General features: G+C 39.9%; 1 protein-coding gene and 1 pseudogene across 1 annotated transcript; both read left to right on the top strand.

Moving 5' to 3' along the window:
- The first annotated feature begins 7,652 nt into the window (after positions 1-7,652).
- Positions 7,653-14,149, top strand: LOC135597221 (NADH dehydrogenase [ubiquinone] flavoprotein 1, mitochondrial-like). The gene is made up of 2 exons (XM_065089875.1): positions 7,653-7,817; positions 12,550-14,149. Exons 1-2 carry the CDS (start codon positions 7,794-7,796, stop codon positions 14,011-14,013), a joined length of 1,488 nt encoding a protein of 495 aa, XP_064945947.1. The 5' UTR covers positions 7,653-7,793; the 3' UTR covers positions 14,014-14,149.
- Positions 14,150-16,243: 2,094 nt separating this feature from the next.
- On the top strand, positions 16,244-26,937 carry LOC135597220 (endoplasmic reticulum oxidoreductin-1-like; annotated as a pseudogene).
- The last annotated feature ends 298 nt before the right edge of the window (positions 26,938-27,235 follow it).

Below are 27,235 nucleotides of genomic sequence, written 5' to 3'. Positions count from 1 at the left end.
GTTCGACATATACTTCTTCGGAAATAAAACCATTCAAGAAAGCACTTTTGACATCCATTTGAAATAGTTTAAAATTATTACTACTAGCATAGGCAAGGAGCATCCTTATGGCTTCTAATCGAGCCACGGGAGCGAAGGTTTCTTCGTAATCGATATCTTTTTCTTGGTTGAAACCTTTGGCCACTAATCTAGCCTTGTTTTTAACCACGATACCATTTTCGTCTTGCTTGTTTCTAAAGACCCACTTAGTACTTATGATTAAGTGGTCACTTGGTCTAGGAATAAGCTTCCATACCTCATTCCTCTCAAATTGGTTCAATTCTTCTTGTATTGCAATGACCCAAAAATCATCTTTTAAGGCTTCGTCAATGCATTTAGGTTCAATTTGAGAAAAGAAAGCGGCGTTAGCATAAAAATTCTTGAAAGAAGAACGAGTTTGAACCCCTTTTGTTATATCTCCTATAATTAGCTCCTTTGGATGAGCATCTACATACTTCCATTCTTTGGGTAAAGAAATTTCGGAAGAAGATGCATTAAAATGGCTATTTTGAGGAGGGGGTTCGTTTAAATTCAAATTATCAAAACTAAGATCATCATCAAAATCATTTTTCTTTAAATCAGAAATTTCATTAAAAACTACATGAATAGACTCTTCTATTACTAAGGTCCTTTTGTTAAAGACACGAAAGGCCTTAGAAACGGAGGAGTAACCAAGAAAAATGCCTTCATCGGATTTAGCATCAAATTTACCTAGGGCATCCTTTTCATTTAAAATGAAGCATTTACAACCAAAAACTTTAAAATAAGAAATATTTGGTTTTTTGTTATTCCATAATTCATAGGGAGTTTTTGATAGAGATGATCTTATTAGGACCCTATTTATGATGTAACAAGCCGTATTTACGGCTTCGGCCCAAAAATATTTGGGTAAACTATGTTCATTTAACATAGTTCTTGCCATTTCTTGTAGGTTTCTATTTTTCCTTTCAACTACTCCATTTTGTTGAGGATTTCTTGGAGTTGAGAAGTTGTGATTGTACCCATTAACTTCGCAAAAATTTTGAAAGTCACGGTTTTAGAATTCACCATCGTGATTACTACGAATTTATGAAATCATGAAGCCTTTTTTGTTTTGAGTGAGTTTACAAAATTTAGAGAAACACTTGAAGCAATCACTTTTGTGAGCTAAGAAATAGGTCCAAGTGTATCTAGAGTAGTCATCCACAATCACAAAAGCATATTTGCTTCCACCTAGACTTGTTGTATCAATTGGTCCAAATAAGTCCAAATGGATCAATTGTAATGGTCTAGTGGTGCTAATTTGATTTTTTGGTTTGAAGCTTGTTTTTATTTGTTTGCCTAGTTGACATGCATCGCATACCTTATCCTTAATAAACTTCATATTCGGAATCCCTCGTACTAATTCTTGAGATGAGATTTTAGATATTGTTTTCATGCTTGCATGACCTAATCTCCTATGCCAAAGCCAAGCATCATCATTTACGGCGGAGAAACACATTTCATTACTTAGTTCATCAAGATTGATGGTATAGACATTATTTTGTTTTAACGCAATCATAGTCATGTTATGATTTAGTTTTTCAATAATGCACATATTTGATTCAAATCTAACGATATAACCTTTATCGCATAGTTGACTAATACTTAAGAGATTGTGTTTCAATCCATCAACTAGTAAGACATCATCAATGGAAAAACTAAATTTGTTACCAATAGTTCCCTTGCCAATGATTTTGCCTTTATTGTTGTCTCCGAAGGTGACGTACCCTTCTTCTTTGCTAGTGAGCATAGAGAAATGAGATGGATCTCCAGTCATATGTCTTGAGCATCCACTATCGAGATACCATCTCTTGCTCCTAGCTTGTGGGTTTGTCTATAAAAGAGGATGATTTTTAGGTACCCATTTGATTTTGGGTGCCTCAAAAATTGACCCACTAACTTTGTTATTTATTATTGAATCCTTTATAGTTCCTTTAGGAACCCATATTAATTTTTGTGAGCTCATTTTCCTAAATGGACATTTGTAGGCAATATGTCCGGATTTGCAACAGAAGTTGCATTTCATATAAGAGGAAACATGTAATGTAGGTCCTTTTATGAAAGTGGTAGGATTTTGATGTAATCCTTTTACAAATCCAATTCCATTTCTATTTGCGATGTGACCCTTGTGTGCAAGGATCATATCTAATCCTTTGCTACCAACCTTAAACTTGTTTAAGGTTTCTTTAAGAAGCAAATTTTCATTTTTTATAGCTTCTAAATGCTCACACTTAGAGCATGGAGGAGTTTGAAGATTATCAAACTTTTCTTGTAGCAAAGCATGCTCTTTCTTTAAGATACTTAACTTCTTGCTAACAGTTCTACATTCATCAAATAATTCATGAAAAGCGATAGAGAGTTCTTCAAAAGATAAATCTTCATTAAATAAATTACATACCTCTTCTCCTAAAGCCATTAGCGCGTAATGAGCAACTTGCTCGGTGTTGGACTCCTCTTCTTCGGATGCGCTTGAATCATCCCACGTTGCCTTGAGCGCCTTCTTCTTTGATGTCCTCTTTTTGGCTTGAGGACAATCGTTCTTATAGTGTCCCGGTTTTTTGCATTCATAGCAAATCACTTGGTCCTTCTTTTGTTCAAATTTATTTTTTATATTATTTTTAAATTTGTTCTTTCTTAAATATTTTTTAAATTTTTGAGTCAAAAGTGCAATGTCATTGTCACTGTCCTCATCACTTGATGTTCCTTTCAAGTGGTCTTCTTGTGATTTGAGTGTCATATCCTTCCTGTTCTTTGGAAGGGGGTTCTCGAGCTCGTCATGAGCTTGACATGTCATTTCGTAGGTCATTAGAGACCCAATGAGTTCTTCAAGAGGGAATGCTTTAAGGTCTTTGGCCTCTTGAATGGCCGTAACTTTTGGATCCCAACTTTTAGGGAGGGATCTTAAGATTTTAGTTACTAGTTCAAAGTTAGTAAAATCTTTACCAAGAGCTTTGAGTCCATTGATGACATCCGTAAACCGGGTGTACATGTCTCCGATGGACTCACTTGGTTTCATTCGGAAAAGTTCGTAAGAGTGCACAAGGATGTTGATTTTGGACTCTTTCACTCGGCTAGTGCCTTCATGAGTGACCTCAAGAGTTCTCCAAATATCAAAAGCCGAATCACAAATTGAAACACGATTAAATTCATTTTTGTCTAGTGCACAAAACAAGGCATTCATAGCCTTTGCATTTAAAGCAAAAACCTTCTTCTCCGATTCATTCCATTCGCTTATCGGAAGAGAAGATTTTTGAAATCCATTCTCGACAATAGACCAAAGCTCAAAGTCCATAGAAATGAGGAAGATCCTCATGCGAGTCTTCCAATATGTGTAATCCGACCCATTAAACAAAGGTGGTCGTGCAATAGAATAGCCCTCTTGCATGCCGGAGTAAGCCATCTCTCTTGGGTATTAAACCAAATATGAGAGATAACCTCGCTCTGATACCACTTGTTAGGATCGGAGCGGCACTAAGAGGGGGGGTGAAATAGTGCAGCGGATTAAAACTTCGATTTTAGAAAAATCTTTCGTACGATAAAAACGGAACTTGAAAAGCTTAACTTGAAAACGTATTCTTAGAGTTGCGCAGCAAAGGTAATAAGGAACTAATGTATGTAAGAAGGTTTGCAGTAATGTAAATAGCGATAATGAAATGCAAACCAGAGATTACGCCTGATTTTAGAGTGGTTCGGTCAAATGACCTACATCCACTTGCGAGGCCCCTCTTCGATGAGGCTCCCACCTTCCACTAGCAAATCTCTTGAAATGGAAGGGTAAGTACCCCTCTTACAACCTTTTATAAGCAGTTCAACCTCTTACAAGTTTTCAATAAGAAAGAAGGAGGAGAACTCTCTAGCAAATTGAAAACAAGACTTGCTAAGACTTTCTAAGACTTTTCGCTCAATCAAATGCTTCTCAAAAGTTGTAATCTCAGCTGAGATTTGAGGGGTATTTATAGGCCTCAAGAGGATTCAAATTTTGGGCTCCAAAATTTGAATTCTCTTTGGGTTCCCGATGTTGGCGGTGCCACCGCCCAGCCAAGCGGTGCCACCGTCCAGCGTTCGGGTGCTGGGAGGTGCAATCGCCCAGCCCAGGAGGTGTCACCACCCAGCTCTCGGGTGCTGGGCGGTGCTACCGCCCAGCCAGGCGGTGCCACCGCCTGGCTCTCCGATTTCACTGGTTTGGCTTAATTTTAGCCCAAACCATATCTGACTTTGGGCCCAATTGGCCCCTAACCAGGATATAGGATTATCTCTTAATCCTAATCCTAATTACAAGTGAACTACATAACAAAAACACATCCTAAGCAAGCTTTCAATCGCGAACGTCGAGTCTTGTTTCGGCGAGCTTTCCGACGAACTTCTTCCGACGGACTCCCATCAAGCTCCCGATCTTGTGATGACTTTAACGAGTAGCCGAGCCTTCTCGGTGATCTCCGTGAATGTCCGACGATCTCTTCGACGAACTTTCGAAAATTCCGATAGGTTCCCGATTTCTTCTCGGTTGGTTCCGGCAGCATCTCCGACGATTCTTCGGACTCTTAAACGTCCATCGATCTTGACTCCGGTATTCTTGATTTGTGTTTTTTGGTTATCGTAGTTAATCCTGCACACTTAACTCAATAATATGGATTAGATCAATTAACCCATCAATTGATTTCATCATCAAAATCCGAGATTCAACAGACCTTACGAGGGCTATTGAGTGTCGATAGAGGATCATCCACTCTCGGCGTCATGAGAGGAATATCCATGTGTTCTTGCTCAGAAAAATCCTTGGCCAGGGTCATTCGGGTTGAGAGAGAAAGAGTTCTCCAAGAGAATCCGATTAGAGCGAGACTCGAGTAGAAACCATATGGGTCTGACAACACCATGCTCAATATACGGTCTTTGGGATATTAGATGGATGAGGGACTATAGGTACACGGTAACTGAGGACAGATAGGTCCAATGGATTGGATTCCCCTATATCGTCTGGGGACTACGGCGTAGTGGCCTAGTACGTCCATAGTCGATGAGTCAAGTGAATTATTACAGAGATAATAATTCACTGAGTTAGAAGGAGTTCTGATAGATATGACTCACGGCCAGCTCGATATTGGGCCTAGAGGGTCACACACATATGATAGGCATTGCGATGAGTAGAGGTTCGGATATGAGATATCCGACGGAGCCCTTGTCTTATTGGATGCAGATCCAATACCCACAAGGGGAGGACCTATTAGGGTTTGACAGGGGACCTCTATAAATAGGAGGGATTCAGAGCCTCATAAGCTAGAGCCTTTGCTTGCCTTTCCTATTCTCCTCCCCCTCTCCACCGAGCAGGCCTGGAGTTTTGAGGAGCATCGTTGCAGCCCTGCTGTGTGGATCATCGCTAGAGAGGAGGACGCTTGACCTCCTTTACCCTCTCCTAAAGATCTATAAGGAAACAGGGATATACGATCACCCTAGGTAACACAATCTACTCTATACGTAGTTTTAAGTTTCGCGGATTTTGCGCACCAATCTTCGCATGACGACGAATATCTCTTTGGGAATCGGAGATTTTGTTTTCTTATTCTTCCGCTGCGCATGTGATGTCGCCCCCAAGATTTCCCATCATGATCATGTTATGCATGATGACATGTTACAAATATTCATGATGAAATTTATAATGACTTGAATTCAGCTTGAATTCAAGGTTATATCAATATGACATTGATAGGGAGAGTTAAGGTTAACTCCGTCATCAATTGGTTGTCATCATCAGAAAGGGGGAGATCGTTGAATCTCATATTTTGATGATGAAACCAATTGATAAGTATTTATGATTTACTCTGCATTTTGAGTGATGCAGGATGCTTCGATTAGGGAGAGACATTTAAAGCAGAAAAAATAATATTAGGCCTGAGAAACATGTTAGAAGATTGGATGTCGCGCTGAAGGATTGGTAGACGTATCAATAGAAGGCTTCGGGCCATGGTTTCAAGCATCGGGCCAAGAAGAGCAGATATTGTGCCAAGGATATTAGAGTGGTGGAGGTCAACCGACCGATTGGGCAATATGCCACAAGAAAGGATGATGCGCCGAAGAATCGGATGAAGCGTTGATGGACCAATGACATATCGAACAACATGATTCATGCTTAGTAATAATTGTCTAGATCGAAGTGTGTTTTACGTATTGCAGGATTAACTACGATAGCAAGGCATAAAGCAAAATGAAGTCCCGGAGTCAAGAATGTAATTTCGTTGGGAGTTCGAGAGTTCATCAGAAATCTGGACGTTCGTCGGAAGTTCTGCCAAAATTGATCGAAAAGTCCAGGAGCTTGCCAAAGAAGCTCGTCGGAACTCGTCAAGAAGATCGTCGTGAAGTCTAGGAGCTTGCCGAGAGTCCACTGGAATATTTCCGAGAGATCGTCGGAAGTTCGCCGGAAGCTCACCTGAAGAAACTAGACTTACGGACTTCTTTAGCTTATTAAATGTCTTAAAATTCGTAGTTAGCACTGGGATTAGAATTGGGCCAACCCAATTAGGGGCTAGTTGGGCCCATGTATGAACTGTGTTGGGCTTAAAGAAAAGGCCCAAACAGTGACCCAAGAGGTGACACCGTCATGGCATAGTCTCCCAAACTGTGTCAGGTGGTGGTACCACCCAGATAGTCTCCGAGAGGCTACAAGCGGTGGTACCGTCCAGACTTAGCGGTGGCAACGCCCAGTGGCAGAGTGCCAGGCAGTGGCACCGCCCTTGTCAAGCGGTGGTACCGCCCAGTGTCAGACTGAAACTAGCGGTGGGTACCGCCTAACACAGGTGATGGTACCGCCCAGCACAGGCAGTGGTATCGCCCGTACGCAGGAAACCCGGGATGAGACCTTTTTAGGCTCTAAGTTTGAATCAACTTGAAGTTTATAAATACTCCTCTCATCCCTGGTTAAAATACACAAGACTTGAGAGTGAAAAAGAAAGAAACGCTACTATAACATTGTGTGAACTCCTCTAAAAGTTCTAAGTGTTAGAATAGTTTGAGAGAGGAGTGAGTGAGAATGTAAGGGTTATCTCCTAAACCCGGTAAAAGGAGAATCGAGTTGTAAAAGTTAGTTGATCTTCGCCTATTGAAGGATGACCAATAGTGGATGCTAGTGGCCTCGACAGAAGAGGAATAAGTAGAGTGGATGTAGGTCATGATGACCGAACCATATAAAAATCTGATTTGTGTTTCCTTCTTGCAATTTACTTTTATAGCAATCTGTCTTTCCTCCTTACTGTGCTTTTAGTACGCCTATGCTTACGAACAAGCATTGAATTTCAAGTTATCTTCAGAGTTTGGTTTTTATTATACGAAATATTTTTAGAACTGACGTTTTTACCACTATACTAATTCACCCTCCTCTCTCTTAGTGCAGACTCATTCCTAACAAAGATTGGATAAATGAACCAAAATCTTAATGGGTTCGGCGATCACCGTCACATAGTTCATTAATTTCTACGTGGTCTTTTAATAACTATCTTTAATTAAAAATGAAACCGACCGGATTCGATCGGATCGGCACTGTCTTCATCGGTTCAATTTAACGGGGTTCAGCTGGTAGGTGCGGCTTGTGACCGGAGAGGTCGACTCGAAGCTTTTAGTGCTCCGGGCGTTTCTACGTCACGACAATCTTCGATCCCAGTTGCGCTCTTCCGATTGCCAATCCGCTTTTGCATGGAGTGATCGACTGATCGCGTGAGGCGGGCAGCGCATTATTTTTGACAAACATGTCGGCAATTGGAAGTGGATCCGTAAGTGGCTCACAGATTTTGTTTCTGTTTCGTTTCTTTTTGGGTTCACTTGAATCACATCGGTTGACGATTTTGATTCCTTTGCTTCTGTTCTCAAAATCTGATGCGATGCTCCTTGATCCTGTTCTAGGTTCTGAGTTTTGGTGAAGATTTTCGGGTTTTTGGTGTTGATGGTGGAGTTAGGGATTCTGATGTGATTGAGTCAGTGTGTTCCTTTTTTGTTTTTGGTTGGAATTTTGGTAGTTCAGGAATGATCTAATTACTTTATCTGATGAGATTTTTTGGCATTTCCGAGATGCCTTTACGTTTCTTCCCCCTTTTGTTCTCTGCCTCAGCAACAGGATCGGTAAATGCCAAGTTTGTGGATGAAGCTGCTATCTGATCCGTTACAGCCCTATTGGTACCCCTCGGCCCTGGATGAGATTGAGAATATCTAATCTAGCTTGCGCCATTTCTTGTAAAATATCAACCACCTGCGATTTTAAGCCTCATAATGAATCATAAACACGGAAAGGTTTTTGAGTAGGTAGCCTCCATTGGAATAGGCATATGTTTTATGTCAACTTATGATTGAACACTAAGGTGATAAATTTTTGGATAATAAAATATTTTGTGGAAGTTCTAGAGGACGTGACCTTTTTTCTTATGTACATGTGGACCAAATTTGAAAAACAATGATCTTGCAAAGGTTGGATGCAATATCGTAGTTGACGACCAGCCAAGTGGATTTGGTGTGTAATCGTTTGTTAATTGTGCAGACCAAGAAATTAAAATTAGATGTCCCTATGCAATTGAAACAAGATTAATACCATTGTATTCTGCAAATGAAAAAGTGTAGCACTGCTGCATTGCATAGTTGGAAATAACTTAAATTAGATAAGATCTAAAAGTAAATGTTCAATTATTGTATGTGATTAAAATGAAGGTGACAATTGTGCACTTAGTAAGAAAGCAACGAGCATGAATTAATATTACTCTACCAATTAAATTAAGCCTAACTTGCAAATACATCTATCACTTCAGTTTCGGCCTGAAGCTGAACCCTTTTCAGCTCTTCCTTATGATGGAGCAAGAGACTTGATTCCTTCTCCTTGTAATTTTGCTCGATTTGTATGATCTGATAATGCAAACAAAGGCCGAACAAAATTAATTAACAGGAAAAGATGCAGTATTTTTGCAAAAATTAAAATCAGAAAAGATTTATGGAAGTTATAAAAATCATAGTGAAATACTTCAAAAAGCTTTATGTGCATTATTAAATTTAATATGGATCGATGAGGTTTAGAATTCAGCATTTTTGAGACAACAACAAAAGCAAAGTTTAGAGTAGGTCTCCTTGGAATGAACCTCTAGTTAGTTTATATAACTCATAGTTATTTAAGTTGAAAGAATGATTATGGCAATGGTGGATCCATGTAAGTAGACCGATTAAGATTAATTTTCTAGAACATGGTTGTCAAAATCCCAATTTGAATTGTGGAATCTTATGATATTTACTTAAAGGTCAACAAATGTCTATTTCATGATAGATTAGAGGATTGAAACTATAAAACTATTAATAATTTTTTCTTCATCTCACGTGATCATCATAGGTTCATCCTCTTTCTCACTAGAGTAATAGTCATCATTGGACTTCTGTCGAATTTAGCATATTGTTTCATTTCAGCAGACAACCTTTCATAACAACCCTTAGTTGGATCTTACTCCACTTTATAGTATTGAATATGATTGTAGAGCTTGTACAAAAATGCCCTTTGTACTTAGATAAGTTAATTATTTTTTGATAATTTGTATCAGCCCATGGATATATATGTTTATCATATTGTTCACTTTTTTTAAAGTCTTGGTTTAACCCTAAAGATTTTTCATCAATTTTATGTAGGGTCTTTATTTCGCCAAACTTTATTTAGAGAATTCATGTGGTTCATGACCTTGAGTTGAAGCCTTGCTTAATCCTGCTATAATCTACTTGTCACTAGTTTTAAAAAATGTCAATGATTTTTTAGCATTGTTATTATATAGAGTGAAAGCCTTTTTGAAGTGTTAAAATGGTATCTATAATGCATCTATAGCTTATGAAGATGACACACTATGCTTCACCTTGCTCTAAATTTTGCAGGCCATTCCTTAACTCTATGAACACAAAACAACACAAATATTATAATATTCTATGACTTAAGGTTTTTATTAACATGAATATTAAAACATCAAAAACTGTTTTCATGGTTATAACCATGTAGGCAGTGTCTTTCAACTTTCCTTTGTACAATAACTGTGATCTCTTTCTTGTGGATATGCAAAAGAAAGGACAGGCACAAAGAGAACCTTATGGAAATGCAGTCTGATTTAACAGCAAGGTTTTACTGAAAGATAAGCATATTCAGATGACAAGGTGAATTTGAAACATGAATTGGATGTAATTTTGGAAGGAGAGTGACACTTGATAACTAAATGATGCCATTGTCGTAGAGAATTGCCAAACGATTATATTGCTGAGGAACGGACGACCCATCCTTTTCTAGAGTAGCAAATCACTGAACATTTTCAGTTGAAGAAGTGCTGTTATATGTTTTTTGATTCAGACCTAAACGCTGAAACCTTTAATGAATTTCAGCATTTGTAGTGATTGTTCTAATGAGTTGTCCATAGATAAAGAAAGGAATATACTGTTGATCCCTGTAATTTTTTTATAGTGATTTCCATATTGGATTAAAATGTTGCACTTGTGAAGTAGACAACTTTACAGTTTCCTAGAATAACCATATATATGTAACTTGATTTTTTACATTTAAATTACTGTTGGCTATATTAACAACAGATCAAAAAGGTTGTTACTTTGATTTACCAACAGAAAGTGGAGCCCGAAGATAATACTCAGTTGTTCACATATCTTTCACCTTGAAAATGCTGGCAATAACTTTTGAATGTCATCAATGAATAAATTTACTTAAATGAATTCAAATTTCTTAATATTATCAGCAGTTCATCTGCTATAATGAAAAGCATTTTTTTTTGTCATCTCAGTTTCTAATATATGGTTCATGAAAGTGAAGTAGATCATTTGCAAACATATATGAGAGATTGTAGGGCCTTACCTGAAAATCTATATTTGGAGTATCCTTCATAAATAATCTTTTTCCTCAAAAATATGAGAGAGCCTCTCGGATATGATACAGAAAATATCAAATGAAAACATCCATCCTTCACGCGAGCCACTTTGAGTTTGTAAAAAAAAAAAAAAAAATCAATTGCTACAGAATTGATCATCATCAAGTGCATAACAGAGGAGGAAAATTCTTAATGAAGAATGTAATTCTTGAGAACCCCATACATGCAATAATTGAATTTTCACATGCTTTAATTGATTTGCCACCGTAGCCCTTTTCCACATGCTATAATTGAATTCTTATTCTTTTTATGGAGCATCACCAATGGCAATTCTTGCTTCCAGTATCCTTTTTTGTGGGGGAAGATTTGCTTATGGTTGAACTTTAAGACTAGGTTGATTAGGGAAGAGTTATTGGCTTTTATTATATATGAAGGATATGATCCAGATGAGTAATATGGAAAAAAAGGGTGTTATTTGGCCTCAACAGGGAATTGGGAATGTAGGTCTTGATCTTGTTTAATCTTTTTATGTATTGTAAGCAATGATCAAGCACAGTATTTTTTGACTGAAAATTAGACCAGTTATGTTCCAGTTTAGTATTCTTATATGAAGTTTTTCAGGCAATGGTTATGGTTTCTACTGATTAAGACTTCTGCAAAGAAGGAGCTTGGTTAACTTGAATGCAAAATTGTATTATTGTTCTATTTCTTGCTTGAAAGTGTCATAAATTCACTCACAGTAGATTTAACGAGGTAGTACAACAGGAGAAAGGAGGCAATTTTATGATGGCCCCAGCATGTATTAAAGGAACCTTTGAAAGATCTGTGTACCAATTTTATGATACGTTTTGATTCTTCTGAAACGGTCTGCATCACTAGAATTTTGGGAATAAGAAAGAAAGGAATGAAGTATTTGTGAATTAACCTTGAATTATTGTGATATTGTACTTTCATTAATAATTTCATGATTGAAGATTAGTGTATCCTGCGATGATTGCCATGACACATGCCTAGCTCTAGTGAGCTGACATCATGATTCGAGATAAATGTATCCTGCAATGATTGCCATGACACATGCCTAGCTTTAGTGAGCCACAACTCAGCAAGGCATTTGTTATGTGTTGTTCCATGTGCACCTATCCGGGCAAGCATGTGCCTGTTGATGCATTTGCCATGTGTTACATCATCATGCACCTTCCTGGGTCAAGCACTCGCCATGGCACATTTGGCTTTAGCCAAATACCCATTTACATCGCCAATCATTTGCTGACACTATGAGCCAGGGAGGATGCATCATCGTAGTCTGAAATCGGTGCTTGGTATTTACTGGTAGTTGTGATTTTTAACCACTTTCTTTTTAATCTGTTAGTTTCTGAATGCTTGTTTGCTGCCTGATTGGAAAAGAAGATACAATATGCATTTAAAAAAGATGTTCTGAATAATTTACTATTTGCAACTATGTAAGTTCTCAATGATTCTTTACATCCTAGGCAGATTTTCGTGCGATGCTATGTGATGCATATACTCTCTATCGTTGTACATTTTCTCCAGCAATACCATTTTATTTTTATTCACTATTGCAGTTTGTTATATTTTGCCTCACTTGTGCAAATGCTTTTTGTAGGCACCCATCAAGAACCTTTGTTTGCTATATAGGACTGAACTGGTTCATCATTTCAGTGGCTGGAGGTTAAGTTCTGCTTCTAGGTCATTAAGCACCCAAGCTGCAACAACAGGAAATACACCTCAGCCCCCACCACCACCTCCACCTCCAGAAAAGACTCATTTTGGTGGTTTGAAGGATGAAGATCGCATTTTTACCAACCTTTATGGTTTGCATGATCCTTTGCTCAAAGGTGCCATGAAGCGGGGTGACTGGTATAGAACCAAGGATTTGGTAATTAAGGGTAGTGACTGGATTGTTAATGAAATCAAGAAATCTGGTCTACGAGGTCGTGGAGGAGCTGGTTTTCCATCTGGCCTTAAGTGGTCTTTCATGCCGAAGGTATCTGATGGCCGCCCTTCTTATCTTGTCGTCAATGCTGATGAAAGTGAACCCGGTACATGTAAGGACAGAGAAATCATGCGCCATGATCCTCATAAACTGCTTGAAGGGTGTTTGATTGCTGGAGTTGGTATGAAGGCAACAGCTGCTTACATATACATTAGAGGGGAGTACGTAAATGAGCGATTGACTTTGGAGAAAGCTAGAAAAGAAGCATATCAAGCCGGATTGTTGGGAAGGAATGCTTGTGGATCAGGTTATGATTTTGATGTGCATATACACTATGGTGCCGGTGCTTACATCTGCGGTGAAGAGACAGCATTGTTGGAGAGCCTTGAAGGGAAACAAGGGAAACCAAGACTGAAGCCTCCTTTCCCAGCTAATGCCGGATTATATGGCTGCCCAACAACTGTAACAAATGTGGAGACTGTGGCTGTATCTCCCACAATTTTGCGGCGAGGGCCTGAATGGTTTGCAAGCTTTGGCCGGAAAAATAATTCTGGTACAAAACTATTCTGTATTTCTGGTCATGTGAATAAACCTTGCACGGTGGAGGAGGAGATGAGCATCCCATTGAAGGAATTGCTCGAGAGGCATTGTGGTGGTGTTAGAGGAGGTTGGGACAACCTTTTGGCAGTCATCCCAGGAGGTTCCTCTGTTCCTCTCCTTCCCAAGCACATTTGTGATGATGTCCTGATGGATTATGATGCTCTCAAAGCTGTTCAGTCTGGACTGGGTACGGCAGCCGTGATCGTGATGGACAAGTCCACAGATGTTGTGGATGCAATAGCAAGGCTGTCTTACTTCTACAAGCATGAAAGCTGTGGTCAGTGCACACCTTGCAGGGAGGGGACTGGATGGCTGTGGATGATTATGGAGAAGTTGAAGGTGGGGAATGCCATGCTGGAGGAGATTGATATGCTTCAGGAAGTCACAAAGCAGATTGAAGGGCACACTATATGTGCTCTGGGTGATGCTGCTGCATGGCCCGTGCAGGGGCTTATCAGGCATTTTAGGCCAGAACTAGAAAGGAGGATCAAGGAGAGAGCGCAGAAAGAGCTCTTGGAGGCTGCAGCTGCTTGAGTCCTCTGGTTTGACCGTGTCGAAGTGCCAACTTTTTAGCTTACTTACGAAAATAATGAACTGCAGTATGAAAAATGCAGCCTTTGTGCTTCTTCGGACACTGTCCTTGATGCAACAGAACCATTTTTCTGAGCTTTTCCTAGAGCAGGTCTCATGCAGCTCCGTGGCCAAAACCCTGAAACTTCAGGTTCTGGAATAATTTCCTTTCTACCTTCAAGCTGAGAATTCATTTATTGTGTCATTAAAACTTTAAATTCAGTGAAATAAAATCTGTGCAACTTTCCTAAACCATTTGGCTGCTTTAGTATACATTTCAAATAACAGTGATGATAACTTGATCTAGTCCAGTCTGGTGATAACAATCCAGAATCCTTCAGCAGAACATAATAATATTATTTGGAGCCTTTTTTGTTGCTTTAGCATGTTCTGAACTTCTTTAACATAATAAGAATAATATATTATTATGTGATAGCAATCCAGAATCCTTTTGACTGTAGCTTGTCTCGAGCATTATTGTTACAACTTCATGGATTACTGTTGATGTTATCTGTGGAGTCTAAAACCTAATGCTCTATTCCTGCATGATAGTTTATAGAGTGTGAAACCTCATGGTCACTTCTCAGGTCATAACTGGCTTCAACAAATTTGTTACTGTTAGATGAAGTGCGGATTAAACATGTTCAAATCTTAGATAATAATAAAATGATCTAAAATTTCCAATTTATAGTTGTATTTTTATATACGTAAATAGGTAATAATTGTATTCTTTTATCAATTTCCTAAGGAATTGAAGCTTCCATTAGTGATATTAGTGAAAGAAAATAGTAACTCAGTGTTTCTAGAATTCTTACCAATAAGGAGCACAAAAATTAAGAATTTTATTGTACCTTAAGTAAAATCATTTCCCATTCCCTTAAATGGTTCATATTGCAAATATTCAATCAGATCTACCTTAATAGGTTTGAGAGCACCAAATTTAAAATAAGATCCTCGGTGCATTTAATGGGGCTAGTTCATATCTTGTTAGTGGTTTATGATGAGAACATTGTTTAGATTTAATATATATGCCAATGTAAGATAAAACGGAATTATTTATCTACCTTTCAAAGTTTAAATGTATCATAGTTAACATTTTAAAATTTGATACATCCAGTCAAATATTTAAATTTTACATCCTCCAAATATTTAGATCGTACATTCATCTTGCTCATATTAGTATTCCTTCAATAAATTACACCAATGAACTTTAAAATATTTTAGTTTTCTTTATTACTTCATTGATTTTTATTTCCTTTCTTTTTCATTGTGTTAAGTTTTCTTGTTTTCACACACTAAACTTCTATTTTGGAGAGAATATATACTTAAAATTAATTGAAAAAGCATGTGTCGCTCCTAAGCAATTCTAAGTTTTTTTGTGTTGCATGTGATAGATTAATTTATAAAAACAGTGTATCGATTCAGTCCTGAGTTTTTTATACTGGAATTTTATCTGTCTTTTATGATTAGAATCTTTATGATGAATAGGTTATTTGAGTATATTTTGCATAAAGAAACTCGAAAATAAGATTAAAAAATTGATGTAATTGAGTTAGATCGGATGGAAATTTATTCATGTTCTACAAGATTCTTATTGAGAGGGAGATTTGGGGGTATATTTTTGGACAGAAACACTTAGGATTGATTAATGTACTTATATTGTTTCCAAGTATTCTTATAATTGATCGTAACTTGATTAAATTTTACTCAAATTCTGTGAGATCGACGTTCGTGATATAGATGTAGTTAATATACACCTTGATTAAGATAAGCCCAAGAGTGAGATAGTTATATCGGCTTTAATACATAGTGTAATTGCTAAATCTTAAGTTTTTAAACCGAACAGTAAAGTACCCTAAAACCAAAAAATATTACCTTTTAATATTTAGAGATAGTCTTTTTATGCTTTCTAGAATATTCTTTTTTTAAGATTCTTTAATATATATTTAAATGTATTTTTTAATATATGTGTATAAGTAATTATTATTTAAAAAAGGCATATAATGTCTTTTCCAATGTCTTGAATCGGAATCAGACCAACAAATAATCGACTAAAGAAATAGAAGATGAATATAATATTGAAATAACGAAAAAGAGAAGTAATATGCGGAAAATTATAAAAAAGGATTCTGTTTGAAAAGTATCGAAATAGAGGGTCTTTTTCCTAAAATTCGCCTAAACGGACCTCGGGCCCTCCAAAACGAAAACTGTGATTGCTCCGCCACCGGTTTTCAGTCTCTCCCCCGGCCTCCTTTCTCCCTCGACGACTTCCACTCGGAGCAATTCGGAAAACCCAACACCTCCGCCGTCGTTTTCCTCCTCCATCTGTATCGACTCTTCTGCTATGCATATATACGCCCTCTCGATCGGTACCACGCGCGATGTTTTCCATCCTCTCGTCCTCCTTCCGCGAGATCGTCATCAGCAGCAGCAATTCGAGTTCAGATGGGAAGGGGCGAGGCCACCTTCGCTGGCGATGGCGGGGGCGCGAAGAGCCGCCGGCGATGGGCCTGGGCGGCTGCCGGAGCCCTGACCGCCGTCGCGCTCGCGATCTTCGTCGGCTCCAGGAACGCCCTCGAGATCCCTGCCTCCGTTACCAATTCATGCTAATGCCCCCCGGTATGTTTCCCTGTTGGAGGTCGGCTTTTGGTGGGTTGTGGTGGCTTCTGTTGCAACTGGGGCTGATTTGGTGTGAGACGACGGTGTCGTAGGGATCGAGAAGCTACACAGGCTTGGTGGAGGATTGTTGCTGCGATTACGAGACAGCGAATTCGCTGAACGCGCAGGTGCTGCATCCGATACTACAGGATCTCGTGAAGACTCCCTTCTTTCGTTATTTCAAGGTACATTTATTTCTTGGTCCGATCCCTTGGAGTTATGAGGGTTGATATAACGTCCTGGGTTAGTCCCATGTCAGAAATGGGTGAAAGTATGAATTGGCTTGTGCATTTTGGGTCGGAATCACCATATTTAATAGGTTACTTATCTCATCGGGTTGGATCGTGACAAATAATAGAGGAGTCGATCTATTGTTTGATAGGGTTAGGGGCTCGACCAAATGGAATTACTTATGGATGGGGCTACAGAGCACATCATAATATGAAGTCAACATTGGATGAATCTCACGTGTATGATTTGATTTTGTTAGTATGTTGGTACATACTCAACAAAGTGAATGGGTCTGTTAAATTTGATTTTGTATTATGTTAGTACATACTCAACGAGGTGAATGGGTCTGTTAAACCGGCTGGATCGTGGCTATTGATCCATGACAACAACAATACGTAAGTGCTAATGAAACTACATTACTAGTTCTGTTGCTGCTTTATGAGATGTGTGATGTTAATTCAAAAGGAAGAACACCATGTCTTAAGCATAATTACATGTCGTCAGGACTAAAAATTGTGCCTTCATTATGCTCTGGGTCGGATCATAATGCCCATTCTCATTGAATAACCAAGTCTTTGTTGGTTTTCTGCTTTGAGAATTCAATTACCACTCCTTGCAAACGTATTTGGTGGTTTTTCCTTTCTTCCGTATTAGTGAAATCTTTCACCTTATCATGGATTATGAGTTTTTTAATTGAAACTTGCCACAAATTTCATTGCAGGCTATAATTTCTTTTGAATTAAACCAATGATTTAAAAAGGTGCTCGGGCGCTTGCCTAGGCGCTCGGGCGAGGCGAGGCGAGGCCCGAGCGCCTCGCTTCACTTCCAGGCGCTCGCCCGAGCCTAGGCGCTGGGCGCTTTGGGCGAGCGCCTGGGTTAAACCAGGCGACCGAACCAGGATTTTAGGTCTAGTCCGGTCTCCAGTGCTTTAGTTGGTTCAATCGAACCAACTAAAATCGATACCAGCTGTCGTTGCCCAACCCTAACCCTGCTCGTTGCCGCTGTTGCTCTCGCTCCCGCTGCACGCCGCTGTCGCTACTCGTTACCGCTGTTGCCGCTCCCCGCTCCCGCTGCTCGCCGCTCCTGCTCCCGCTGCCGCTGTCGTTGTCGCTGCTCGCCACTGCCACTGTCGCCGCTCGCTACTCCCGCTCCCGCTGCCACTGTTGCCGTTGTCGCCGCTCCCGCTCCCGCTGTCGCTGTGTTACGGACAAACTTCTAAACAAGATGTTTGATGTAATGCTTATGTATGTCTGTGTCTTTTGGTATGTTCATGCTTTGCACAACTTGTAGAGGGACGACCGAAGGCTTAATAGTCCCATTTTAGTTGGATTTGGTGGCCGCTTTAGGCTTGTAAATAAATGTTGTGTCATGTGGACACTTGTGAGAGATTTTCGATCTGTAGTAAACCATTTTGACCCTTTGTTGTGCAACTATTCAGAGCTTGTAAAGTCTGCTTGTGATTTGCATTGTCTATGAAGTGTTTCCTGGAATGTTTGCTTGTGGATCCCGAGTGAGGCGTTCTCTCTAACCCGTTTTCTCTTTTGTAGGTCCTAAGGGACCATGGGAGGCTTCGGGGAGGCTGACCTATGCGGACGGACACACAAGGGTGCCGCACGACTTAGGCAAAACTAGATAAGTCCGTGACAGATGGTATCAGAACGGGACAAGCACTCATAGAAACACTTGGCATGCAAACGTGGGGGACCTAGCCGGGTTGCGTTGAGGGCAGTCAGCACACGCGCGACCGTTTGGGGGAAAAATGGGCATGGAGATATAGGGAAAAGGAGTCGCTCGGACGAGCGGACATCTGAGATTGACATTCAGAGGAATGGCCAACCCTTTACGCAAGAGGCACCACGAGAACATGCAAGCTTGGAAGTATGCAGAGTGCACAATGGTTGGGATGGCTGAGTTTGAGCTATGGCTCAACGTTGACAACTATACTTGATGGTGCTCAAGGCAAGCGAGGCGTGTGGTAAAGGATGAGGATATGCAAGGTAGAATGAGTTGCTCAGCGACCGAAAAAGTTGTGCAAAGCTCACAGAAGTGAGGGAAATTGCTAACTCGAAGAATTCGGTACTCATATATGGGCTTGTATGCGGACGATGGAATGTTCGCGGCCATCCTAAGGCGACTGAAACTCGGCGCCATGGAGCATTGAAACTTTCTCTTCGGCATGTAAAGGATACGTCCGTAGGAGGCTGAAGTGTGCAACGAGTTCAGCATGTTGCTAGGCCTTGAGTGGTACAGCGGGGGCTATATTGACGTGGAGTTGCAATCTAGCAAGTGCGTTTACAGGAGGCAGAACAATGTACAGTTTGTTTAGCAAATCGGAGTAGTCCAAGGGGATGGTGGTCTCCGAAATGAAGAGAGATGTTGCTCCAACGAGATAATTATCTAGGAGGGATAAGTCCCGGCTCTCTAGAGGGAGAATTATGTGGGACAGACCGCACATGTTGAGGAGGAGTACCTCAACAAACAACAACTACACGAAGCTCAATGGACCGAGCAAGCGGCGAGGAGTCGTTGCATGATCTCGCTTGAGAGAATGCATTGGTGGATGCATTGCGAGATTAAGTGGGGGAGCGACCCAAAGCAACACAAATGAAGGCACACTTGGAGTCGATATGGAGATCGGACTCAAGGGATGGCTGACCCATGGAATGGTGGGCGCGAGGGCCACCATCAACTCAATGCAAAAAAGAGGAGCGGAGTAACTTGGGTGTAACTTGGTGAAGTACCCAAGCCGCATGAAGAGAGCCAGCATAGAAGATGGAACATGGAGCGGAGGCACAATTCTTTCCTTGGACAGAGGTCAAGGACATGAACTCTTGCAGAGGCAAGAGCAGGATCATATTGTTCCATGGGTCCTTCATTTTGACGGAGCAGACTCATCTTGCACAGTGCCAAGGACGAAGGGAGTTTCTGGGCATATACACCTTACCTCGGAGAAGCATTTGATGGAGGAACTAAGGCGACTCAACTTGCGGTGGCGAAGTTGGGTTCAGAAGGCCTTGAACAATATGTCACAGTGTTGCCAGTCAAGTTGCTAGGCAGGAAGCGGTGCGCAGCGGAGATTGTGCTGGTAGGGGAAAAGGCCCGGGATTCAGACAATGGTGCACCATTTTCAGCGAATTCGGTGGACTTCGGGAGCTACTAGGCGATGGACTGTCCTAGAGCGGTGCTTCATCTAGGTGTGACCCAAGAGTGGGTGGATGAAGGTTGATTGCCAAAGGAGCGAATAAAATCGAAGGTGAAAGAGACCCTACGATGTATTAACAGAGGCCACACATGGAGGGATCACAATCCGAGTTCATCCCACAAGGATCAGAATGCAATAGAGATGTCACCAGGAGGCGACATGGTGCAGCGGATCGTGGTGGAACGGTTCGTGGCAATGTGATACACACGACATAGTCCCGTGAGGGACTATATCATATGGAGGTATGATCGGGAGCTATTGGAAGTTGTACTTCGGTGAACAACACGACGGCAAGTAGGGCTATGGATTCAAGGAGTGAAGGCCATGGTACCGTAGAGGCGAGTCTTCTGTACGTGTATCAAATTTTGCATCGGATGAAAGCCTTGGTCATCAGTATATGGGGGCTGTGTTCTACCAAGGAAAAAGTTTGAATGCATGTACCAGTGAGTCCTATGGGAGGGACTTGATCATGCAGAGGTATGATCGAAGCAGCTGGAGAGTTGGACTGCTCCAGAGCCCATATTCGCTTAAGGGACCCGACAAGTCAGAGGACAAGGTCGAGTAAGCGAACGTTGCTATCAAGGAAGCTAAGGAGAACAGAATCGGTGTAAATCCTATAACGTGATGGCAGAGGCCATGTATGAGAGTTGTAGTCTGTCTTTCCATCGACCAAAGGGAGCTGCTTGGAGAACACAGAGGTGTTGAAGTAGGGGGTCGAAAGGAGCGAGGAAGCGACGACGAGTTCAGAGGGACTTAGCTACCCAAAATCAAGCATCAGTTAGAATTGAGGTGTACTCGGAGGAGTGCCACAGAGACATATCTACTGATCGTGAAGAAAAGGGATGCAGATGCGAGGCGACGGATAGTAGGGTCATGGGCATGGCAGCGCCATGGTACCATAGAGGTGGGACTTTTGTGAAAGTCATTGATCCCTTGCTCTCATGGAGGGAGAGCGCTTGGTCGTGAAAGGGGCCGAGAAGGTGGAGCATGCAGAGGCAAACTCCAAGTACCGAGACAAGGTTGAAGGGCAGAGGCCAAGGAACTTCGTAAGACCGGTGTCAACGAGCTTCTCATTAAGATAGCCGAAAGTGAAGGACTTCGGGTCATGCAAGAGTGCACGACCAAGGAACGAAGCAGGCAGTACGCGATGCTGTACCTTTGCTACTCAATGGAGTAGGTGGCAAGGTTGATGGAGAAGACGGTACAATCCTAGAGGCGACCAAATCTATTAGAGAATTACTCCAAGTTGGGGTGAAAACTTCTTGCATTCCAGAAGTTCGATGGCATTGAGAAAGTGAATCACAGTAACTAACTCAACACAAGGAGTGCAAACACTTCAAGTGCTTCAGAAGTGTGAGTAAAGAGTAGGCGAAGGCCAGTAACCAACTCGATGCATGGAGTACAACCTCGACGAAGCAGGCGAAGTTGAGTAACCTTTGCCTTCTCAACTCTTAAGAGAATGGGCGAAACCGAGTACCCCAATTCTCTTATCTATCCAGCAGAAGAGCTCTGCACAGGTTCAAAGACCCTTCGAAGATAATGGAAAGCAATAGTTGTCAAATCCTCACCAACGGTGATCAGTGCTACTGAGAGTAGATTGTCCGCTTCATTTCCCAACGAAATGCCAATTGAAAGAGGAAGTGATGCGAACCTACTTGGAAGTGACAACTAAGTGAAAGAAGAGTCAATGGACAAATTTTGTGGAGGAAGGACCCAAAACTTCAGAAGTTTGCGAGACAATGCTCGTTAAAGCTCCAACAAGCATCCACCCAGTTCAAGCAACATGAGGCATTTGAGAGACTGTCGCATAGTAAGGATGATCTTTTCCTTCATCTGGAGGATCCGCAAGAACCAACAGAGATCAACATAACTCAGCCAACCCCACACTAGAGTCGGAGTCATTGGCGAGTTGAAGCAGCATGACGGATCAAATGTTCGACTACTCAAAATCAACAACGGAGAGCAGCTGGGAGCCAGGAGGCGCATTGCAGTTGGAGCAGAAGATTGAAGACTCAGCAAAGGTAAGAAGTTGCAGTGTCGGCAAAGGCTTCGACGAGGACGTCGAAGGAATAAGTGGGGGAGAATGTCACGGACAAACTTCTAAATAGGATGTTTGATGTAATGCTTATGTATGTCCGTGTCTTTTGGTATGTTCATGCTTTGCACAACATGTAGAGGGACGGTCGAAGGCTTAATAGTCCCATTTTAGTTGGGTTTGGTGGCCGCTTTAGGCTTGTAAATAAAGGTTGTGTCATGTGAACACTTGTGAGAGATTTTTGGTCTGTAGTGGACCATTTTGACCCTTTGTTGTGTAACTATTCAGAGCTTGTAAAGTCTGTTTGTAATTTGCATTGTCTATGAAGTGTTTCCTGGAATGTTTGCTTGTGGATCCCGAGTGAGGCGTTCTCTCTAACCCGTTTTCTCTTTTGTAGGTCCTAAGGGACCATGGAAGGCTTCGGGGAGGTTGACCTATACGGACGGACACGCAAGGGTGCCACACAACTTAGGTAAAACCAGCTAAATCCATGACAGCTGCCTCCTTACACTCCCACTCTCGCTACCGCTACCGCTTCCTCTTTTCTCAGTCAGTACCCCCTTACACTCCTCTTCCTTCTTCTCCTTTTGTATACTGTTAACAGTATACTAATAATAGTATTTGTATTTATTAGATTAATAATATATTATTTTAATTTTAATACTGTTAAATAATTATATTTATTAATTATATTATATATTTTAATATTTTAGCGCTTCGCTTCGCTCGGGCGAGCGCCTAGCGCCTCGGGCGTTTTTGGACCTTGACGCTTTTTATCATCTAGCGCTTTTTAAATCACTAAATTAAACTCATCTCTCTTGGCATTCAAAGATTTTTTTTTCTTCAATGTATTGTTGTCAAGGTTGCAACAATTTGACTTGTAGCTACCTTATAAGCATTAGCTTTAAATGGATGTTGCCAAGCACCAGTCGACACAGCTCTATAGTATTCATGAGACAATTGTCTTTCATCCTCCTTTCATGCTTTCCTATACTTGTTATCCACTTGCTTTATTTAGTCATGCTTTCACCTTTCTCATAGTGTTACTAGGCTTGTATTAGGCATATTCCACCGAATTCCTAACTGTTGTATAATCCTTCTGTTTCTTTTTCTGCCTTATCCTGGATATTATTGATGGATATCTGATGTAGTTACAGATTGGAGGCTGATTTTGTGGGTAAACCTACTGTTTATTGGAATTGCGTGACACATCTAACCCCGCATTGGAAGGATATCACTAACTGGTCCTTAGATGCATCAATATAGTTCAGTTATCTCTGTTGATAAATTTCGTTAAAATGGTGCATCGTGCTTTTATAGGTTTCCTATGCAACTTGGGATTTCTATAACCTTCTTCCTTTGCATACATTGCCTAAAGAACACTGGTATACTTTGGTACGGAACTAATTTGTGGCAGATATACTCAATTTTGCAGTAATTTGACAACATTTTGTATCTCCATTTTCTTATACCAAAATTTATAAGAAAACTTATGTAGCTAATTAGTATAAAATGCACATTTGATTTCATTTTGCTTGTTAGATGTTGTAATTAACTTCTTTGGCTATTTGAATGAACAAAATGGATTCCTATTTTTGCACTTAGATCTGAGCATAATAGGAAACCTTTTTTCAACCAAAACTGCTGATGTCTAATTTGGTAGACGAGCTTTGACCTCATATTTCTAGTATCTTTCTTTGATCACTTTCTACATCTGTACTTTTTTTCCGAGGAAAATGTTGTTATGCCCTACTTCGATATCTTCAAGTTTTGCAACTTGAATCTTGTTTCTTCAATAAGTTGTTTTATTGGTGGTTTGATAGGTTAAATTGTGGTGCGATTGCCCATTCTGACCTGATGATGGGATGTGCTATCTCCGAGATTGTACTGTATGCGAGTGTCCAGAAAGCGAGTTTCCAGAGCCCTTTAAGAAATCATCCAGATTGTTTTCTGCTGACGATGTGATTTGTCAGGAGGGAAAACCACAGGCTGCTGTGGATAGGACCCTTGATGATACAATTTTCAAAGGATGGATCCAGATTGACAATCCTTGGACATATGATGATGAAACTGATGATGGTACCCACCAGCTCTGGTTTACTCTTAACTTCATTTTGTTTTAGATGTTGTTGTTCTCCTCCATGGTATTTGACTTTGTGAACTTGAATCTGGTTGGTGCATTGCATTTTTCTGCAGCAGCTATGACATATGTGAATCTCCAGCTGAACCCTGAGAGATACACTGGTTATGCAGGTCCATCAGCTCAAAGGATATGGACTACTGTTTACAAGGAAAATTGTCCACAATGTTAGTCATCTGTCCTCTTTTTTTCTCTGTATCCTGGCATTTTTGTAATGTTATCTTATTTTGCTAACACCGAGATAAAGTAGAACTTATCATGTTCCGTCTGATATTAGTTACGAGTCCTTTTTTCATTATTTTTCTGTACATACTCAACTTTAATAATTGCTTGAATTAGGGAATTCCTCAACTTCTATAAAAATTTTAAGCTTCTGAAGAAACTCTCATGAATTAGATAATTCTCTGTATATAACATGAGAATGCATATTTTTCATCAACTAATTTGTTGCATTGCTCAGTTTTGGTTAAAATGTTTACATACTGAAATAAGTTTTAGCTAGTACTATATTTTTTATCTCAAAAATTTTCTTTTCCAGATCCTTCTGAAGAATGGTGCAATGAGAAGAAAGTGATGTACAAATTAATCTCTGGGTTGCATTCTTCAATTTCAGTTCACATAGCATCTGAGTATCTCCTTGATTCATCTGCCAATTTGGTATCTTTGTTTACACTTCCTTTCACGATAAGTTAGCTAGAAAAGAAAACCATTTTTCTTAATATGCTTTTTATTAGCCATGAATCTCTAATGTTCATTCTTCTGAATGAACCCAGTGGGGGCAAAATGTTCAGATGCTTTATGATCGAGTATGGAAACACTCAGATCGGGTCAGAAATTTGTATTTTATATTTCTCTTTGTTTTGCGGGCAGTGACAAAGGTAAGTCAATCTCATTTTGCTGCAATATCGGAATTAAATGATCCATATTTAGAGAGATTAGTTCATGTGTTTATGATGCTTCAGGCTGCAGATTACTTGGAACAAGCTGAATACAACACTGGCAATCATGTGGAAGATTTGAAAACTCAGTCATTGATGAGACAGCTACTCTACAATAACAAACTTCTATCTGCTTGTCCGGTACCTTTTGATGAAGTCAATATCTGGCAAGGTCAAAATGGGCCTGATCTTCTGCAGCAGATTCAGAACCAATTCAGAAACATCAGGTTTGCATTGCAAATTTGACATGTTAACCATGAGGACTTGCTTGTTAAATTAAACAAATTATTTTGTGCTGCAGTGCAATCATGAACTGTGTGGGATGTGAGAAATGCCGATTGTGGGGAAAACTTCAAGTCAATGGTCTAGCAACAGCTTTGAACGTTCTATTCTTTGTTGATGGCAAAAACAATGTAAACAAGACAGTATGCTACTTTCCTTTATTCGCCAACTTTTACTTATCTAATTTGTTTGTCTGTGTGTATATAAGGTTTTCTAGAAGCTTCAACCCCATGACATTTCTTTCTCCTGTTTGTTTGCTTATATGTTTGTTTTCTTCTTGAACTAAAAGAATTATCTTCTGCATCCTCTCAGTGGTTGAATCTATATTTAATATTTATGATTTTTAGATCTTACTCGTGGTTGCTATTGACTTATGTGATGACTGGTTTATTCTTTATCTTTCGGCCTTCTTATTTCTAAAGCATATGTTTAAACATCTTGAAAAACATGAATTATATCTCTTTAAAGGTAACCTATACTATTGTGTTTGGCAACTTGACAGTTGAGATATATTCTTTTAGGTTCTTGAATCTTTTCATGAGAGAAGCTAGTCATACTACTATTGTCTGATTATTTGATACTAGTAGTCATGGCGGAAGCTTAAACTTGGAAAAGCGTGTGGGTCAGCATATGTGGCTTCCATAGTATGAGTCTTGGAAGAGTCAATCTATAGAAAATAAATCGAAAACAAAATGGTAAATTGAACTTTAAGAAATAATCCATATATTCACTCAAAACAATTCTTTTTTAACTATTTTTTTTCCTGATATGTCTTTCTCTCTTTACCTTATGAAATGTTCCGAAGTATCTGAAGATAGATATCAAGGTACTTTCCTAATGTGTTCTGATGTCAGCTTATTGGAAATTTAGCTGCAGCTGCAACGAAATGAAGTCGCACTGTTTAACCTTCTAAATCGACTCTCTCAGTCTGTAAAATTTATTCATGACATGGGACCTCTCATGGAGAAGATGGAAAGGCATGATTCTTCCCCTACAGGCAAAACTCCCTGGTAGTAATATGAATTTTCTTGGTCTAATACTGGTGAGCCTTCTCCCCTCCACTCTTGTTCTTCCAACTTATTTCACCTCACATTTCTCAACAATTTGCTCTCTTACTGACTTGCCAGGTTTTCGCAACTTCATGACGGAAGATGCAGACATGATCCTTCACTTTTTCTTTAAAGATATAAACTTGATGTTGTTGGTTTAGGAAATCATCTCTGATAGCTTTAATGAGACAATGTATATTAGTGATCAAGATGCACTATGGGATCAGGGGATGACTCCTGCTGTAATATCATAAAATAAGACTTTATGTGAAAAAAAGGAAACAAATTTGCTCAACACAATTATTCTGTATACGATTCAATTGTTCGTCTTTGGCAATGTTTTTGTATTATCATGATGTGAAAAATCTTTTACACTTTTGTGTATAGTCTTATCCTTGCAATCATATAAACAGTTTCTGTGAATCATTGGCTAATGTTCTTGATAAAAGTAAATTATTCATTAATCTTTAATCATTAATGACAGGTGAGTTTGGTTCGAGATAAGAACGAATGGATATGGGGACGTGATAATTGAAGCTTATTGCACTCAACTTGGTTGTCGTGACCCAACCGGAATCTAGTCCAAGTATCGAAAGAAAGCCAGTCCATTATATTTCCATTGCAAGCCCATAAGGATAGCCAGGCTTAAGC

The sequence above is a fragment of the Musa acuminata genome, chromosome BXJ1-11, assembly GCF_036884655.1.
Source record: "Musa acuminata AAA Group cultivar baxijiao chromosome BXJ1-11, Cavendish_Baxijiao_AAA, whole genome shotgun sequence".
NCBI classification, from domain to species: domain Eukaryota; kingdom Viridiplantae; phylum Streptophyta; class Magnoliopsida; order Zingiberales; family Musaceae; genus Musa; species Musa acuminata.
This window is presented reverse-complemented; position numbering and strand designations above follow the sequence as displayed.

Coding starts and splice junctions, on each gene's coding strand:
- LOC135597221 (XM_065089875.1), top strand. CDS start 7,794: ATGTCGGCAATTGGAAGTGGATCC. Junction 7,818..12,549: donor CGGCAATTGGAAGTGGATCC/GTAAGTGGCTCA, acceptor TGCTTTTTGTAG/GCACCCATCAAGAACCTTTG.